Source organism: Thamnophis elegans, chromosome 2 (genome assembly GCF_009769535.1).
Source record: "Thamnophis elegans isolate rThaEle1 chromosome 2, rThaEle1.pri, whole genome shotgun sequence".
NCBI lineage: Eukaryota > Metazoa > Chordata > Lepidosauria > Squamata > Colubridae > Thamnophis > Thamnophis elegans.
Genome location: NC_045542.1, coordinates 153,065,632 through 153,083,073, shown reverse-complemented (window position 1 = coordinate 153,083,073; position 17,442 = coordinate 153,065,632). Strand labels below are relative to the sequence as shown.

The window sequence follows — 17,442 nt, the reverse complement described above, 5'->3', positions numbered from 1 at the left end:
CAGCTAAAGAACAGGTTGACTTGGGAGTAAGGCCACAGGTGGACGGTGAATGGCCCCTCCCAGGGGAAATAAAAGAGGAGCAAAAGGGGAATGGAGTTTGCAGGAGACAATTAGTTTGCTTAATTGGTTCGTGACTCTCCAAGACTCCTTGCCAAGTTCTGCAGATATGGGGCTGGCAGCTCTCCAAACCAGATAAGGTCTTTGATCGTAAATCCTCCTTGCCGGCTGTGAATGAGCAGAATTCACAGTAAATTAGTAAAAGAGGTTTTTGCGGGACAAGGAGTTTGTTTCGTGCTCTTGGGAAGCCTCGGTCAGAACGCTGACAAAGAGATGTCAAGAGCTCTCTAGGGTGGGCTACGTGGAGTTCCCTCCCCCCCTTCAAGCCAGCCTGGTGCCAACAGATCAGGGCAGATGAGGAACCTTGGTGGGAACTATAGAGGTGGGCTGTACCAAGTAAGGGTAAAGGGCAGCCTTGAGCTGGAGGGATACGAGCTGTTTCCCAGAGGAGGCAAGGGGCAGTCACTGAGCAAGATGGTGAGGGCCTTTCTCTGTTCCTGTAGCCACCCGTCACCTGGAGAGTATGTGGAGGTTCTGGGCGAGCTTCGTGGGTTGGAGAGCAGACTCCAGCCTTTCCTGCAGAGATACGAGGAGGTCCTGGGAACTGCTGGCACTGCCGACTACAACAACAACGTAAGAGATGTCTGGTTTTAAAAAACCGAAAGTTGAACTTTGACCTGCGAGGCCGCCATTTTACCCCTTATTTCCGCATTTGCTGGGGATCTGAAGCTGGGTCAGTGTCTTTATTTCCATGGAAACCATTTGGTTTGTCGTTAAAAGTATTCTTTCGATGTATGCGCTGGCCTTCAGTCCTTCGGTTGAAGAGGCCTCAGTTCTCGGCTTGGTTCCCCCATCCTGTTTGGGTCTGAGCCGCTGTTTAAAGCGCTTCCGGATTGAAAGGATCAGCTGGTGACATCACCGTTCCCTGCGGGACACCCTGAGGTGGTATTCAGCAACTTCTGACCAGTTCTGGGGAACCGGTAGCTGAAATTTTGAGTAGCTTGGAGAACCGGTAAATACCACCTCTGACTGGCCCCGCCCCCATCAATTCTCTGCCTCCCGAGTCCCAGCTGATCGGGAGGGAATGGGGATTTTGCAGTATCCTTCCCCTGCCATGCCCACCAAGCCATGTCACGCCCACCAAGCTACATCCACAGAACAGGTACACCCATGGAAGGAGCCGAGGTGGCACAGTGGTTAGGGTGCAGTACTGCAGGCCACTTCAGCTGACTGCTATCTGCAGTTCAGCGGTTCAAATCTCACCAGCTCAAGGTTGACTCAGCCTTCCATCCTTCCGAGGTGGGTGAAATGAGGACCCGGACTGTGGGGGCAATAATGCTGACTTGGTAAACTGCTTAGAGAGGGCTGAAAGCCCTATGAAGTGGTATATAAGTCTAACTGCTATTGCTACTGCTATTTTTGTGTCCCCACCAAGAAGCTGGAGCAAGTGACGGGAGCTCACCCTTCCCCTCAGCATTGCTTGGGTCTCGAACGTGGGCTTGCTAGCCTCCAACCCAGCGTCCTAATCACCTGAGCCGCACGCTCCTTTTCTGGGCTCAGAGGTTTTTTTTGATCTCACTCAGCGAGGTTTGGGGGTGATTTTTAGGCTTTCTAAGAAACAATTCCCCTCCTCCCCCGCTTCATTTTATTCAAATCCCCTGCTTTTCTTTTGCCAGACGGAAGGGCGCGAAGAGGACCAACGTATTATCAACCTGGTGGGAGAGTCGCTGCGCCTGCTGGGTAACACCTTTGTCGCCCTCTCGGACTTGCGCTGCAATCTCTCCTGCAGCGCCCCCCGCCACCTCCACGTGGTGCGGCCGATGTCCCATTACACAGCTCCCATGGTCCTGCAGCAAGCCGCCATCCCTATCCAGGTGAGGCCTCAGCCCCTGAAGGCCGGGGTGCCTTTCCTCAAACCGGGAAATGGATGTGGGTCATGGCTCCGGTTTCCCTCGGCTGGGCGAAGAGAGCTCAGCGAGGGAGAGCGCAGAAGACCCCCTGTTTCTTCCTCCCGTGTTCTCGCTTCAGATTAACGTTGGAACCACCGTCACCATGACGGGCAACGGTGGCCGCACCGTCCAGACCAACCTAGAAGGCTCGGCTGCTGCTGCTGCCGCCGCTGCTGCTGCCCAGGCCGCTCCCACAGCTCAGCCTCGCACTTCCAGTCCCGTGGAGTCGACTCAGCCCTCCGAAGGCTCACCTCCTTCCCACTCCCCGGGGGTCACCCCTGTCCCGCCGCAGGCCTCTCAACCCGGCCACCCCCGTGTCATCCGCATTTCACACCAGACAGTCGAGCCTATGGTTATGATGCACATGAACATACAGGGTGAGTTTGGGAGGCCTGATAGAGAGATCAGGGCTGTTTTGGAAGGTTATGCTCAGTAGAAGACAATATTTGTAGCTCAGGGGTGAACTTTGGGGTCTTGGGGGGTTTCTGAGCTTGGTTGTTTTCTTGTAGACATTTCAGTAACTCAATGAGGTTCTGATCTAGGCTTCCTGAGGCAGTGAAAAGCACACGCTTAGTCCCCCAAACCCTCTTTTTGTTTCAACGGCTGTGAATTATGTTCATTCACGGCCCGTAAGGAGTCCCAAATAGTTTGTAAAGAGTCCGATAGAAGTTTGTCACAGTTTTTCCGGAGAAGCACCTATCTTTATCTCCCTTGAAACGCTGCCAAAGACCTAACTGGCAATTACAAGGCCACAAGGAGCACAGAGTCAAAACGGAGTTTCAGAGTTTAAACCGAACAAAACGAACAAAGTTGATTCCTGCATGTACCTTTGTTCCACAGTGTGCGGAGCCTGTGCGCACCCTGACAAGCAGCTGGGTTACTGGGGAGGGGGTGGGAGAAATATTACATGAAGTGAAATCCAGACCATCCAGAGAAAGAGAAATCAGGGGAAAGAAATTGATCTACGATCAATTTTTGAAGTCCACTTCCTTTTCTCCCTCTCTAGACTCCAGCTCCCAGTTGGGCAGTGGCAGTGCCGGTGGAGTGCCATCAATGGGACCCGCTGGTTCAACCGGACACTCCCAAGGGATGGGTAAGGAAAATGGGTCCTGCCGATCTGGGGGGCCGGCTGTGGGTTTGCCCATTTCCGGCCCTGTTGATTTCGCCTCGTGCTCTGCCCTTGCTTCTCTCCAGGTAGCGGTGCCCACATGCCTCTACCCAGCCTCCCACCGGAGTTCATGCAGGCGGTTGCCCACCAGATAACACAACAAGCCATGGCAGCGGCAGCCTCAGCAGCTACAGGTAAGCAGCCAAGGAGGAGAAAGGAAGCATGTAGGTACAGTGGTGGGATTCATAATAATTTAACAACTGGTTGGCCCAGGGTCAGGTTGGCTGTTGTGGGAGGCATGACCCATCCTCGTCCTCCAGTTCTGCCGCACATGGAGGACGAGCCTCCCGCGGCGGCCAACCTGACCCTGGACGAATCAGTTGTTGATCCCGGGCGCTGCACTGCTCTGCAATGGAGAAATGGTCAATGGATCGGCCGGCACGAGAAAAGGAGGAGGAGCAGGGAGAAGAAAGGGAAAGGGGCCTTCACCTTCCCTCGTGCCAGCCGTTCTGTTGCCCGTTTCTCCATTGCAGCGCAGAGCCCAGGATCCACTTTGATAGTGGGAGGTGGGTGGGTAATTTTAACCACCGGTTCACTTGAACCGGCGCGAACCGGCTGAATCCCACCACTGGATAGGTAGCCCTCGACTTAACAAGAGTTCATTTAGTGACTGTTTGAAATTACAACAGCACTGAAAAGTGACAACCATTATTCCCGCTTCCAATCCTTGCAGGCCTCCCCAGGGTTACGTGATCCAAATTCAGACGCTTGGCAACTGACTTATATTTGTGACGGTTGCAGTGTCCTGGAGTCTTGTGATCCCCTTTTGCGACCTTCTGACAAGCAAAAGTCCCTGAGGAAGCGAGAGTCAGTTAACAACCGTGTGACTAACTTTAACAACTGCAGCGGTTCACTTAACAACTGTGGCAAGAAAGGTTGTGACATGCGGCAAAGCTCACTTGACAACTGTCTCACTTAGCAACAGAAATTTTGGGCTCGATTGTGATTGTAAGTCAAGGACTACTTGTAACAAGGGGTGTTCTCCCTGAAATGGGGAGCAGGGCGGATCTGCCAGATCCCTGAGAGCTAAGCCTCCTCCATGGAGTGCCCAAGACCCTGATCTTGATACATAAGTAGTCCTCAACTTACGACCACAATTGAGTCCCAATTTTCTGTTGTTAAGTGAGATGTTTGTTAATTGAGTTTTGCCCCATTTTACAACCTTTCTTGCCACAGTTGTTAAGTGAATCCCTGCGGTTGATAAGTTACTAGTCCGGTTGTTAAGTGAATCTGGCTTCCCCCTTGGCTTTGCTTGCCAGTCTCAAAAGGGGATCTCATAACCTCAAGACACAGCGACGGTCGCAAGTATGAAGCAGTTGCCAAGGGTTCTGAATTTTGATTGCGTAATCCTGGAGAATGCTACCAAAGTCATAACTGTCAAACGGTCACAAGTCACTTCTCCCGTTGCTGTTGTAATTTGAATGGTCACAAAATGAACGTCGTATTTCAAGGACTACCCACGTTCTCTCTTTTTTTTTGTCTGTGTGTGTGCTCTAGGCCAGCAGGTCCCCAGTTTCCCATCGGCTCCGACACGCGTAGTGATTGCCAGGCCTTCTGCTCCTTCGGTGCGGCCCACCCACGCGGGGTCTCCCCAGGGAGTAGGACAAGGGGTGAGACCCGAGGGGTGGGAGATCTTGGTGGGTGATGGGGCGCTTTATCCGTGGTACTTTCCGCCTCTTGAAATAAAACCTCCTCCTTTCCACATAGGGCCCAGGCATGGGTGGCAATGCTTCCTTAGCCCAGATGATCAGCGGATTGGTGGGACAGCTTCTCATGCAGCCTGTGATAGTGGGTAAGTTTCCATGGACAGGGAGCCTGGACGTCCCGGAGTGGGGGCTGAGGAGTTTGAGATGCAGGAATGTTTGTTAATGTTAATGTTTAATAAATTTATATGCCGCCCAATCCCGAAGGACTCCGGGTGGCTTACGTAAAAACAATTAAAAAGAATACTAAAAAGTTTAAAAAGTAGAAGGCAAGGCAGGTTAAAAAAGACACAACATGCACTCAACCTTAGTGGGGCTGGACCTCATTCAAGAGGTCAACAGCCCCAGGCCTGCTGGAAAAGCCAGGTCTTAATAGCCTTGCGGAAGGCCGCGAGAGTGGGGAGGGTCCGGATCTCGGGGGGTAGATCGTTCCATAGGGCCAGGGCAGCTACAGAGAAGGCCCTCCTCCGAGGAGCCGCCAAACGACATTGTCTAGTTGACGGCACCCGGAGAAGGCCCATCCTGTGAGATCTTATCGGAGTGGGTTTATTTAAAACTTATCGTATTTTTTGGAGTATAAGATGCACCCTTTTTCCCTCAAAAAAAGAGGGTGAAAATCTAGATGCGTCTTAATACACCGAATACAGCATTTTTGACCGCCTGAAACGCCACCCCTTCACCAAAATGGCCGTGCATAGCCTTTAGGAGGCTTCCAGAGTGCTCCTGGGGGCTGGGAAGAGCAAAAACGAGCAAAAAGGCCATTTTTTGCTCGTTTTTGCCCCCCAACCCCCAGGAGCACTCTACAAGCCTCCCAAAGCCTATGCATGCCCCCCCTTTTTTTGCAAAAAAAACAGACCCATTTTCGCAAAAATGGGCAGTTTTTGGCTCACTTTTGTTCCCAAATCCCCAGGAGCACTTTGCAGGTCTCTCAAACTCTCTGCGTGCCCCGTTTTCCATACAAAATGAGATGTGCAGAGGGTTTGGGAGGCCTTCAGAGTGCAGAAACGTTTTAAAAAAAATTTACCTCTTCAAAATCTTGGTCCGTCTTATCCTCCGGTGCCTCTTATACTCCGAAAAATATGGTATTTTCAAAAAAGGGAGAAAGAGGGAGGGAGGAAGGCAGGGTAGAAGTACAGGTATTCCTTGACTTAAAAACACAGTGGAGTCCAAACTTTCTGTTGCTAAATAAGTTTTGCTCCGTTTTACAACCTTCCTCGCCACGGCTGTTTAGCAATAGCAATAGCAGTTAGACTTATATACCGCTTCATAGGGCTTTCAGCCCTCTCTAAGCGGTTTACAGAGTCAGCATATTGCCCCCAACAACAATCCGGGTCCTCATTATACCCACCTCGGAAGGATGGAAGGCTGAGTCAACCCTGAGCCGGTGAGATTTGAACAGCCGAACTGCAGCTAACAGTCAGCTGAAGTAGCCTGCAGTGCTGCACTTTAACCACTGCGCCACCTCGGCTCTTATGTTTAGTGAATCACTGCAGTTGTTAAGTTACAAAACGGTTGTTGAATGACTCCTAGCTTCCCCATGGACTTTGCTGGTCCAAAGGTCAGAAAAGGGTATCCTGTGATCCAGGACACTGCAACCGTCATAAATATGAGTCAGTTGCCAAGCGTTCTGAATTTTGATCACACGGTCATGGGGTTACTGCGGTGGTCGTAAGTGAAAAAAACGGTCATCAGTCCTAGTTTTTTTCCCTGGTGTTTTTTCCCTGATCCCTAAATGAACCATCGTAAGTTGAGGGCTACCTGTGTCAAAGCCCAAAATGGGTGGATTTTCTTGAGCTAGAAATTTACTTGGAATGAAGGACCTGGAATGCTTTAAGAATCGGAGAACAGAACAGGAAGTTGTAAGGTCCATTTCTAGTGGTGGATTGTCTTCTTTGGGAAGGGAATTGACAGCAAGGTCACCTAGGAGCCGTTGTGGCGCAGTGGTCAGGAGGCAGTATTGCAGGCTAACTGCCCTCTGCCAGGAGTTCGATCCTGACCAGCTCAAGGTTGACTCAGCCTTCCATCCTTCCGAGGTGGGTAAAATGAGGAGCCAGATTGTTGTGGGTGGGGGCAATAGGCTGACTCTGCAGAAGTGCTTAGAGAGGGCTATAAAGCACCATGAAGCGGTATATAAATCTAAGTGCTGTTGGAAAGTTTGATGGCAGACTAGGCGTCATCCGCCATCGCCTTCTCTTGCTTGATCCAGCGGCCCTCTCTTGTCTTGTATTTCCAGCTCAGGGCAGCGGGGCTTCTTCGTCGACCTCTGTCAGCAGCCACGCTACTTTCAGCACCAGCACCTCTGCCTCCCCTCCCACAGCTTCCGCCAGCGCTGGCACCACCAACACGGCCACGACGGCCGCGGGGGGCAGTTCAGCTGGGGCCCCGGGAGGTCCCATGCCCTCGGGCCAGACTCCTGCGGCTGCCACTGAGCTCCAGTTCTCTCAACTGCTGGGGAACATCCTGGGGGCGGCAGGCTCCAGCATGGCGGGGGTGGCAGGGGTGGGGTCTCCCACCATCACGGTGGCTATGCCCGGCGTGCCTGCTTTTCTGCAAGGCATGACAGACTTCCTTCAGGTGAGTTTCTCTCTCCCTCCCTCCCTCTCCCTCAGCCTCTCCCTCCCCTCTTTTCCTTTCCCTTCCTCTTTCCTATCCCTTCTCTTTTCTCTTTTTCTCTCTCCTTCCCTTCTTTCTCTCCCACCCATCTCTCCCTTCCCCTCTCTTCCCTTCTCTTTCTCTCTGCTCTCTCCCCTCCCCCTCTCTCCTTCCCCTCCCTTCTCTCTCTTTCCCCTCACCCCTCTCCCTTCCCTCGCTTCACTTTCTCTCCTGTCTTTCATTCTCTCTCTCTCTCTCTCATTCTCTCTTCCTTTTCTCCTTCCTCTCTCTTCCTCATTCTCTCTTTCTCTCTCTTCCTTCCTTCCTCCCAAATAGTTGCCTCTCCTTGTTTTAGTTTGGAGAAGGAGTGTTTGAACAAGTACCGTCTGAATGACAGCAGCTTGTCTGTCTGCCCTGCTAGGACAACCTCACCCGAGTCTCTGAGCCAGCACTAAGCCACAAAGCACATGCATTGGGCACCCCAAAATCTGGGGGTTTTTTTGGGGAAGGGGGGAGGTTTGTCTTGTTGGTTCCCTTTTCCTTTTTTCAAATCATGATTGGTCTGAAGATGCTGGGCCCGAATCCAGCTGTGAGAACCTCCATGGGCATCCCATCCTAGGATGGCTTCCTTAGAAATCGTAATGCCAAATTCTCCCGATCTCCATCTGTCTTTCCAGACTCCTTCCTCTGTCAGTCTTCCCTCTCTTTTGAACTGAAAAGAAGCTGGGCCTTGAGGCCTCCCAAATTTCTTGCCGCTCTTTCCGAGCATCCGTCTCTCCCCCTTTTTCCTCCCAGGCGACGCAAATGGGGGGAGGTCCCCCAAACCCTCCCGAGCAGATGGCGCCTCCTCCTCCTCCTCCTCCTCCTCCACAGCCGGCCGCTTCTTCTTCGCTCCATCCTCCCTCGGCCCCCCAAAGTGGACCGGAGGGGTTCTCGGCCAGCCTGGGCAGCGGGGGGCGCGGGGGCGCCTCAGCGGATGCTTTGCCTCCCGAGTTCTTCACCAGCGTGGTCCAGGGGGTGCTGTCCTCCATGATGGGCTCCCTCAGCGCCCAGCAAGGCAGCACGGAGAGCATCGCCGACTTCATCCAGCGCCTCAGCGGCACCAGCAACATCTTTGAGCCAGGCACAGAAGGCGCTCTGGGTAAGGCCTTCTTTGATTATGGGACTTGCTGTATTCTTTACTCTCTCCCCCGTGGCCTCAGTCTCAAAACCATGTTGAGTGGTCAAAAAAAGAAAAAAGGAGGAAATGGTTTATTTTTGAATATTCGGAGACTTTGGTTTGCTGTCTTTGTAACCCTCCCAACGTAGGCATGTTTCCTAGTGCAGATGAGGAGTTCATGTTTAGAGTTCATTTTGATCCACCAGCATCTCATCTGGGCCTGGCATGGGATTAAAAATAGTCCTGTTTAGCTACTCGTTGGCTTCACTGGCTCTTCCAGAGATTCCCCTGTTGTTTTTTCCCCATGGGATGTGCCTAGTCAAGTTATCTGTGCTCCTGCTGCTAAGTCTTCCACCAATCAATTATCCTATTTTTTGGAGTATAAGACACACCAGAGTATAAGATGCACCAAGGTTTTGAAGAGGCAAAAAAATTTTTTTAAAAAGATTTTGCACTTTGCAGACCTTCCAAGAACGCCTGTTTTTCGTGAAAATCAGGCTGGTTTTTTTCCAAAAAAGGGCATGAATAGCCCTTAGAAGGCTTATAGAATGCTGGTGGGGTGGGGTGGAGGGGCCAAAAACAAGCAAAAAAAGGGCATGAATAGCCTTTAGGAAGCTTATAGAGTGCTCGGGGGCTGGGGGGGCAAAATTGAGCAAAAACAGCCCATTTTTAGGCTCATTTCTGCCCTCCCAGCCCCCAGGAGCTCTCTGAAAGCCTTCTATGGGCTCTGCACGGTCATTTTGGTGAAGGGGCGGGGTTTTAGGAGGCAAAAAATGCTGTATTCAGTGTATAAGACGCACCCAGGTTTTCAGCCTCTTTTTTGAGGAAAAAAGGTGCGTTTTATACTCCGAAAAATACGGTAATCAGAATAGAATTGGAAGGGACCTCGGAGGTTTCATAGTCCTGTTCAAGCAGGAAGCCCAATACCATTTCAGACAAGTGGCTGCCCAGTCTTTTCTTCAAAACCTCCAGTGATGGAGCACCCACAACTTCTACTCATACAACGAAATTCACATAACACCCAGAGACCAGGCCCAACACACATGACAATCTCCAAACATAGCCCCACCCACCAAAAATTCCCCGCTGCTAAACCACCCCAAGCATCCACACAACAGACCAAGTAGTGCTGTCCGACAGCTCACCGATGGGTGAAGTTTGAAGTTTGAAGTTTGAAGTTTCATTTTATTTATATGCCGCCCTATTCCCTAAAAGGGACTCAGGGCGGCGAACAACTCCAACGGGAAGGGGAACATGCAATACAAAATAGCCATTTAAAATAACCAACAACCACACTTGTCGAGAGGGAAAGGGAGCTCATCAACCCCAGGCCTGCCGGCACAGCCAGGTCTTAACGGCTTTTCGGAAAGCCGGGAGAGAGGTGAGGGTCCGAATCTCCGCGGGGAGTTCGTTCCAAAGGGCCGGAGCTGCGACAGAGAAGGCCCTCCCCTGGGTCGTAGCCAGATGGCATTGGCTGGTGGATGGAACCCGGAGGAGGGCGACCCTGTGCGATCTAATGGGTCTTTGGGAGGTAATTGGCAGCAGGCGGTCTCTCAAGTGGGGTGGCCCTTTAGTTCATTGCTGAGCTCTGGGATAAAAGCTTATTCAGAAGTCTGAGTTTTAATTGTTCTGTACCTTCTGCCAGAAGGCAACAGTCTAGTTCAGGGGCCAGCAACCAGCGGCTCTGGAGCTGCATGTGGCTCTTTCATCCCTCTGCTGCGGCTCCCTGTCCCTCAAAATATGTGTCACAACCGCCAATGTGCAATGCCCACCGGCACGCAATTTATTGAGCTTTTCAATCCCTGGTAGGTTTTGTGGCTCCCGGTGTTTTCTCTTCTGTGGGAAATGGATCCAAATGGCTCTTTTGAGTGTTTAAGGTTGCTGACCCCTGGTCTAGTGGATTGCAGGTCTAGTTGCTCTTCTCTTGCATTTTTTCCCAACGTCTCAACGTCTTTTTTGTAATTTGGTGACCAAAACCAGATGCGATGTTCCAGGTGTGGCTTCTTACTAAAGTTTTATAAAGCGGTAATAATCCTGCTGGTCTCGACCAGGAACTTTTGTGCTCAACTCACAATTCACCATGTAGACAGGTAACTAACATACAGACTAGCCACCATCCTATACACAGTCTTCTCTCCAAATACTAAGCATATACAGTAACAGTCAGTAACTATCAGGAACAACAGTAGAATCAGTAAAATCAGTAAACTCAGGAAACAGCAGGAGCATCAGGGAGAACTCCGTACAAGTCCCTTCCTCCTTATATGGTTGCTTAAAGCAATAGCATCCAATTACCTCTCTCTTACATTTAAAGTAACAGATACATTTGTTACAATCGTGGCTTATATACATTGTCAAGCCAAGACTAGGGTTACATCCCTAACACCGGTGACACCTCACACCCCCCCCCCCGCCCGCCTCTTTATTTTTTGCTCCTCTTTGTTTTGCAGGCTTCTTTGGAGACCTGCTCTCTTTGATCTGCCAGAACTTCTCCATGGTTGACATGGTGATGCTGCTTCACGGCCAGTTCCAGCCCCTGCAGCGGATTCAGCCCCAGCTCAGCCGCTTCTTCCGGGAAGAGTACTTGCACGGCCAGGAGCCCACCGACCGCAACGTCCAGGTGAGATGGGCTCCTCCTCGCCCGGATCTTCCTTCTTCCACCTCTTTTTTTTTATATAAATATATTTTTTTTATTTTTAAAACCAACAAAAACAAAACAACTCATATAAAAAACTTTCCTCAATTTCGTCAAGCATGTCGTTTGGTTACAAACTTTTGTGCATCAGTTTTTACAATTAAAAATAAGATCACTGATTATCCATCAAACATAACTAAATACATCACTATCATTGAGCATTATGTGTTCAGGTTACCGTTAATATTAATCATCCAGACTATACAATACTTATAGTGTGATATATTCAACTCCAGAAATAGTTTCCCATTGCTAATGCAAGTAGTTATTGAACATTTCAATTCATATGTGTATCAATTATTCATTACATCATCATTAGTCCATTTTACATATAAAAATCTTACCAGTATAATAACATGGTCAATGCTTACAATTATATATAGGATTCAAATCATCCCATTCTTGTACATGGAATACATTATTGTCCTTTGTATGGCATATGATCAAACACTCTATTTCATAGCAAAAAAAGAAAGGAAAAAAAACTTTCATAACAATGACTATAACTTTCTAGTAGTACATTAATAAGCAATTTCATTTCCAGGTTTTTTTATCCAACCATTGGTAAAACAAATCCCGTACCTTATAAAATTGCTCATCCTCCTGTTCTCTAATTTCAAATGTAAGTCTACTCATTTCGGCACATTCCATTATCTTCCGAATAGTTTCCTCCTGTGTTGGTATTTTCTCATTCTTCCAGCTTTTTAACTGCTGCTCAGGTTCAATAATTTGCCCTCTCCTTTGGCTTCTTTCAGATGGCCACCTACAATTTGATCAATGGCTTGGAGGAATACATCCGGGAGAGTTTTGTAAGTCTGATTCCGCTTTTCCTTCCTTTGCTTTGATGGAGCTGAAGGGCTTGGGCTGGGGAATGGGATGTGCAACCAGCCTCTCTGCTTGGGATGAAGGTCTCAGTGGGTTTAGTCAAGTGAAGGGAGTGTTTATTACAGTCAAAGACCAGAGTTAAAAGTTAAAAACATTCCAGCCAATAGACCAGTGATGGCGAACCTGTGGCACATGTGTCTGAAGTGGCACACGGAACCATGTTGCCTGGTATGCGCAGCATTGCCCGTTCCTCTCCTCTTTTGAGTGTCTGGCACCCATGTGCGTGTGACAGTCAGCTGGCCTTCGTGCATACGGCAGTGCCGGAAACTGGAAGAGCTGCTCTTCCCTTTTCCTGACGTGAGCATGCGCAGCGGCCAGATGATGCATCGCCACGCATGCATGCGTGCCAGAAACCTGGAAGACTAGTTGGTCCGGTGCATGTGCGTGTCCCAGAAACCGGGAGTTCATTTTCGGGAGCGTGCCTGTGCCCTGGGCAGCTCTTCTTCCGGATTGCATGTGCTCCCTTTTTGGCACTCGCTGCCGAAAAGGTTCACCATCCCTGCAATACCTAGTTAAAAAATATATATATAGAGCAAAATAATAAATAACAAATACACTCTATATTAAAATCACAAGTTGGCATCCAATTTGTGAGTTGCACTCAAACAAAACCCAGCATGGTCTAGCTATAATATAAAACCAGTCCTTAAACTGTGAGGCGAATGAGTTTAGATCAGGAGTGGGCAATTAATTTTAACCGGGAGGCCACATGGGATGCTGGCACTGTTAAATTGGAGGGCCACTGCTGCTCCCTGGCATTGACTGCTCCCCGCCTCTGATGTTGCCACTGCTGCTCCCTTGACATTGGCAGCTGCCCTGCCCTTCACCGATGCCACCTCTCTTCCACTGATGTGCACTAATGCCCTGCCCCTGACACTGCTGTCGTTCCGCCCCTTATTGCCCACTGCCCCTTATTGCCCACTGCCCCTTATTGCCCACTGCCCACAGGACATAAAATGCCCACATTTAGTTTAGATGGATTCAGGTTAGCAATAGCAGTAGCAGACTTATATACCGCTTCATAGGGCTTTCAGCCCTCTCTAAGCGGTTTACAGAGTCAGCATATCGCCCCCACAGTCTGGGTTCTCATTTCACCCACCTCGGAAGGATGGAAGGCTGAGTCAACCTTGAGCCGGTGAGATTAGAACCGCTGAACTGCAGATAACAGTCAGCTGAAGTGGCCTGCAGTACTGCACCCTAACCACTGTGCCACCTCGGCTCTTGCGTCAAGGTTGCCTCCTTGACATCTGCGACTGCTGAGAAATTTTTGGATATAGAACTCTCATCTTTTATATGCGCATAGAATCCTTGACCTACAATCGGGCAATAGCACTCAGACCTATATACCGCTTTCCAGTGATTTACAATCCTATCTGAATGGTTTACAATTTCAGTCTGTTGCCCCCAACAATCTGGGCTCTCATTTTAAAGGCTGAGTCAACCTTGAGCTGGTCAGGATCGAACTGCTGGCAGAATTAACCTGCAATACTGCATTCTAACCACCGCGCCATGGTGGTTATAATAGCATAGTAATAGCACTTGGACTTACACACTGTTTGACACAGTCAGCCTATTCCCCACCCCCACCCCCAAACAAACAATCTGGATCCTCATTTTACTGACCTCAGACGGCTGGGAGGCTGATTAAACCTTGAGCTGGTTAGGATCGAACTCCAGACTGTGGGAAGAGTTGCGCCCGCATTGTTGCATTCTAACCACTGGGCCACCATGGCATTAAACAACCACTAAAGCTACCAATATGTGAGTGACCTGAAAAAGGGAGTTGTGACCTGGATTCAAAGTTCTGGCTTTCGGACCCTCTCCGTAATCACCTGACTCAACTTCATGCATCCGGCAACATTAGCAGCCATTTGCAGTGTCCCAGGTCACGTGGCTGTGTCTCTTAACTACGGTGTCAGCATTCCAAAGAGCATCCAAAATTAAATCAGAGTCTGAGGCAAAGTATTGCTCAAAGTTCCAATTTATTAAGAGGGTCATGTTGGCACATCTGGGAAAAACTGAATCTGAAAGTTTTCCCCACCCAGTTGAAAGTTTAAGATCTTGCCCCCCACACCCACAAGTCCATCACAATCTCCCATTGCCATGTTTGCAGTTCCACCCAACCAGTTCTGGTCAGATGCAGAGATATAGAAACAAAGATGACCTTGGCTTTCTAGAAAGAATGTTGTTATGGCTATATGCCATCTAATTCCGTACAATCCCCCCTCCCATTTTCCCACAATAGGAACGGCATAATAGAATATTAGAAAGTGTGGCAGGCCAAAGATCCAAAAGAAAAGATGGCTGCAGGCCTGACATCCGGTTTTGCTGCAAACGGGCGCTTTCAGTTTTTTTTTTTAGCAAAAAGCACGTCAATAACGAACCATTGGTTCGGTTCACTTAACAACTGTGCCATGTGTTTGATGACAGACCCCCTTCAGACTGGTGTTAAGTGAATCACCGGTCTTAAGTGTACTTGACATCAAAGTCAATGCTAAATGAATTTTACCAAAAGTTTGTAAAATTAGGTGCGCCATGGGACCAGCCAGACCTAACGACCATAATGGGCAGATCCCATAACAGTTGTATGTCAAGGACTGGCTATAACCAGGGTCAGACCGATATGCTCTTTCCTTTATTCTTTGAAAGCAGAAGTTCTGCTCCAAGAGAAATTGGCTTTTTTTTTCTTCATTTGGAAAAGAAAAAACAACAATAACAATAGCACTTATATACTGCTTCATAGTGCTTTTACTCTCTCTAAGCGATTTACAGAGTCAGCCTATTCCCCCCCAACAATCTGGGTCCTCATTATAGCAATAGCAGTAGACTTATATACCGCTTCATAGGCCTTTCAGGCCTCTCTAAGCGGTTTACAGAGAGTCAGCATATTGCCCCCAACAATCTGGGTCCTCATTTTACCCACCTCGGAAGGATGGAAGGCTGAGTCAACCCTGAGCCGGTGAGATTTGAACCGCTGACCTGCTGATCTAGCAGTAGCCTGCAGTGCTGCATTTAACCACTGCGCCACCTTGGCTCTTTTTACCCACCTCGGAAGATTGTCACACTTGAGCTGGTCAGGATCAAATAGGAAGGAAGGAAGGGAGGGAGGGAGGGAGGGAGGGAGGGAGGGAGGGAGGGAGGGACGGACAAGAGTCAGCCTCTTGCCCCCAACAATCTGGGTCCTCATTTTACCCACCTCGGAAGATTGTGACACTTGAGCTGGTCAGGTTCAAATAGGAAGGAAGGAAGGGCGGAAGGGAGGGAGGGAGGAAGGGAGGGAGGGAGGGACAAGAGTCAGCCTCTTGCCCCCAACAATCTGGGTCCTCATTTTACCCACCTCGGAAGATTGTCACACTTGAGCTGGTCAGGATCAAATAGGAAGGAAGGAAGGAAGGAAGGAAAGAAGAAAGGAAGGAAGGAAAGGAGGGAAGGAGGGAAGGAGGGACAAGAGTCAGCCTCTTGCCCCCAACAATCTGGGTCCTCATTTTACCCACCTCGGAAGATTGTCACACTTGAGCTAGTCAGGATGAAATAGGAAGGGAGGGAGGGAGGGACAAGAGTCAGCCTCTTGCCCCCAACAATCTGGGTCCTCATTTTACCCACCTCGGAAGGATGGAAGGCCGATTCAACCTTGAGGCTGGCGAGATACAAACTGCTAAACTGCAGCTAGCAATCAGCTGAAGTAGCCTGCAGTACTGCCCTCTAACCACTCTTGGTTTGTTACCTGTTGTTGTCATCTCCCCACCCCTCCCTCCTTTTAGGCCTCAGTCCAAGTCCAAGATGGCGTCGACATTACCCGCACCAATCTGGAGTTCCTGCAAGAGCAGTTCAACCGAATTGCCACGCATATCTTGCACTGCACCGGTAGGAAGTCGGGCTGGAGCGGAAGGACTGCTTTCCCCGGAAGGGAGAGAACGATGCGCTGGCTTTTCTAATCACGGTTGCAACTTTTGGTTGTAGATCACACCTTTGGCTACCGACTGCTTGAGCTGTGCAACCAGGGTCTCTTTGAGTGCTTGGCGCTGAACCTTTACTGCCTGCGAGGGGAGCAGACGGCTCTCACCACCGTCATCAATGACCGCATTGTGAGTAACAGGTCGCGCAGTTGCCCTGCTTGAAGGAGGAGGTCCTCTTTCATCAATCAACTAAGACAGGGGCCTCCAACCTTGGCAACTTTAAGACTTCTGGACTCCCAGCAGTTGAAGTCCACAAGTCTTAAAGTTGCCAAGCTTCGAGAGCCCTAAACTAAGATGATTAAAAGCCCTGGAGGCTAAAATATTAGGAGAAGGGTTGCAGGAACTGGTTTTGGCTATAGTCTAGAGCAGCGGCCGCCAACTGGTGGTCCGTGAGAAAATGTTGGTGGTCCACAACAAAATTATTTGCATTTGTTATATTGCACTAAATCAGGGCTCCTCAAACTATGTCCCCTGGGATAGATAGATGGTCAACAATTTCATAACTCAGTCTCTAGGCTAATGTACAAAGTTAACCCATGCTTGGATTCTCCAAGCAGAGCACAGGAAAACAATGTGAAACAAGGAAAATGCTTTTCCTGCTCAACCTGTGAGCCGAGCTTCCACTCACAATTCCTGTGAAAACTGGTATTTGTGTCAACTAGAGCAGCGGTCACGAACTGAGAAAAAATTGGTGATCCACAAAATTATTTGAATTTTTTATATTGCACTAAATCAGGAGTCCTCAAACTACGGCCCTTAGGCTTGATACGTACAATGAATGCTTGTGTTGCTGCAGAGAGTCTCCCCCTTTGGGGCTTTTTTGTGTGGGTCGGAGGGGGACAGAAATTCCGACTTGGGGTCTGCTTCGGCCTCCTGGTGTGGGGCTTAGGGCGAAGGCTGGAGGGATGTGTCGCTGGTGGCGAAGAGCTGGAGGGCCTTGTTCCAGTGGGACTGCATCATGGCCTGCAACTGGCTGACTACCTCAGCCCATTGAGCCTTCAGGCACCAGTACCTGGCCTTGCACTCCCACAGGTGTTCCCTCTGCTTGGAAAGCTTATGCTCGTAGTCCTCAGTGAGGTGTTTCTGCTGAGCCTCCTTCTCGGTCAGATCCAATTTGAACAGAGTTGTTCTGCCAACTCTTAACTGCTTCCTGTTGGCGCCCTAAGGCGGGTGAGGAGTGGCTAGTAGAGGCTGGCAAGGAGCCCCTTGACATGAGTGCCATCGCGTATGACCACCTTGCCACGCCCACCCAGGCAGTCATTATGCAGATCCTATTAG

The 17,442-nt window shown here is 49.7% G+C and overlaps 1 protein-coding gene across 4 annotated transcripts in view; it reads left to right on the top strand.

Moving 5' to 3' along the window:
- The window catches only part of BAG6 (BAG cochaperone 6), a 54,306-nt gene that overhangs the window by 27,841 nt on the left and 9,023 nt on the right, over positions 1-17,442 (top strand). For all 4 annotated transcript variants that reach the window (XM_032209314.1, XM_032209313.1, XM_032209315.1 and 1 more), the window contains exons 8-20: positions 561-690; positions 1,734-1,931; positions 2,086-2,383; positions 3,013-3,099; positions 3,201-3,308; positions 4,672-4,784; positions 4,882-4,966; positions 7,111-7,451; positions 8,265-8,610; positions 11,079-11,248; positions 12,079-12,132; positions 15,970-16,072; positions 16,169-16,293. In XM_032209314.1, coding sequence (XP_032065205.1) covers positions 561-690; positions 1,734-1,931; positions 2,086-2,383; positions 3,013-3,099; positions 3,201-3,308; positions 4,672-4,784; positions 4,882-4,966; positions 7,111-7,451; positions 8,265-8,610; positions 11,079-11,248; positions 12,079-12,132; positions 15,970-16,072; positions 16,169-16,293 — 2,158 coding nt within the window. The remainder of the gene's footprint in view (positions 1-560; positions 691-1,733; positions 1,932-2,085; positions 2,384-3,012; positions 3,100-3,200; positions 3,309-4,671; positions 4,785-4,881; positions 4,967-7,110; positions 7,452-8,264; positions 8,611-11,078; positions 11,249-12,078; positions 12,133-15,969; positions 16,073-16,168; positions 16,294-17,442) is intronic.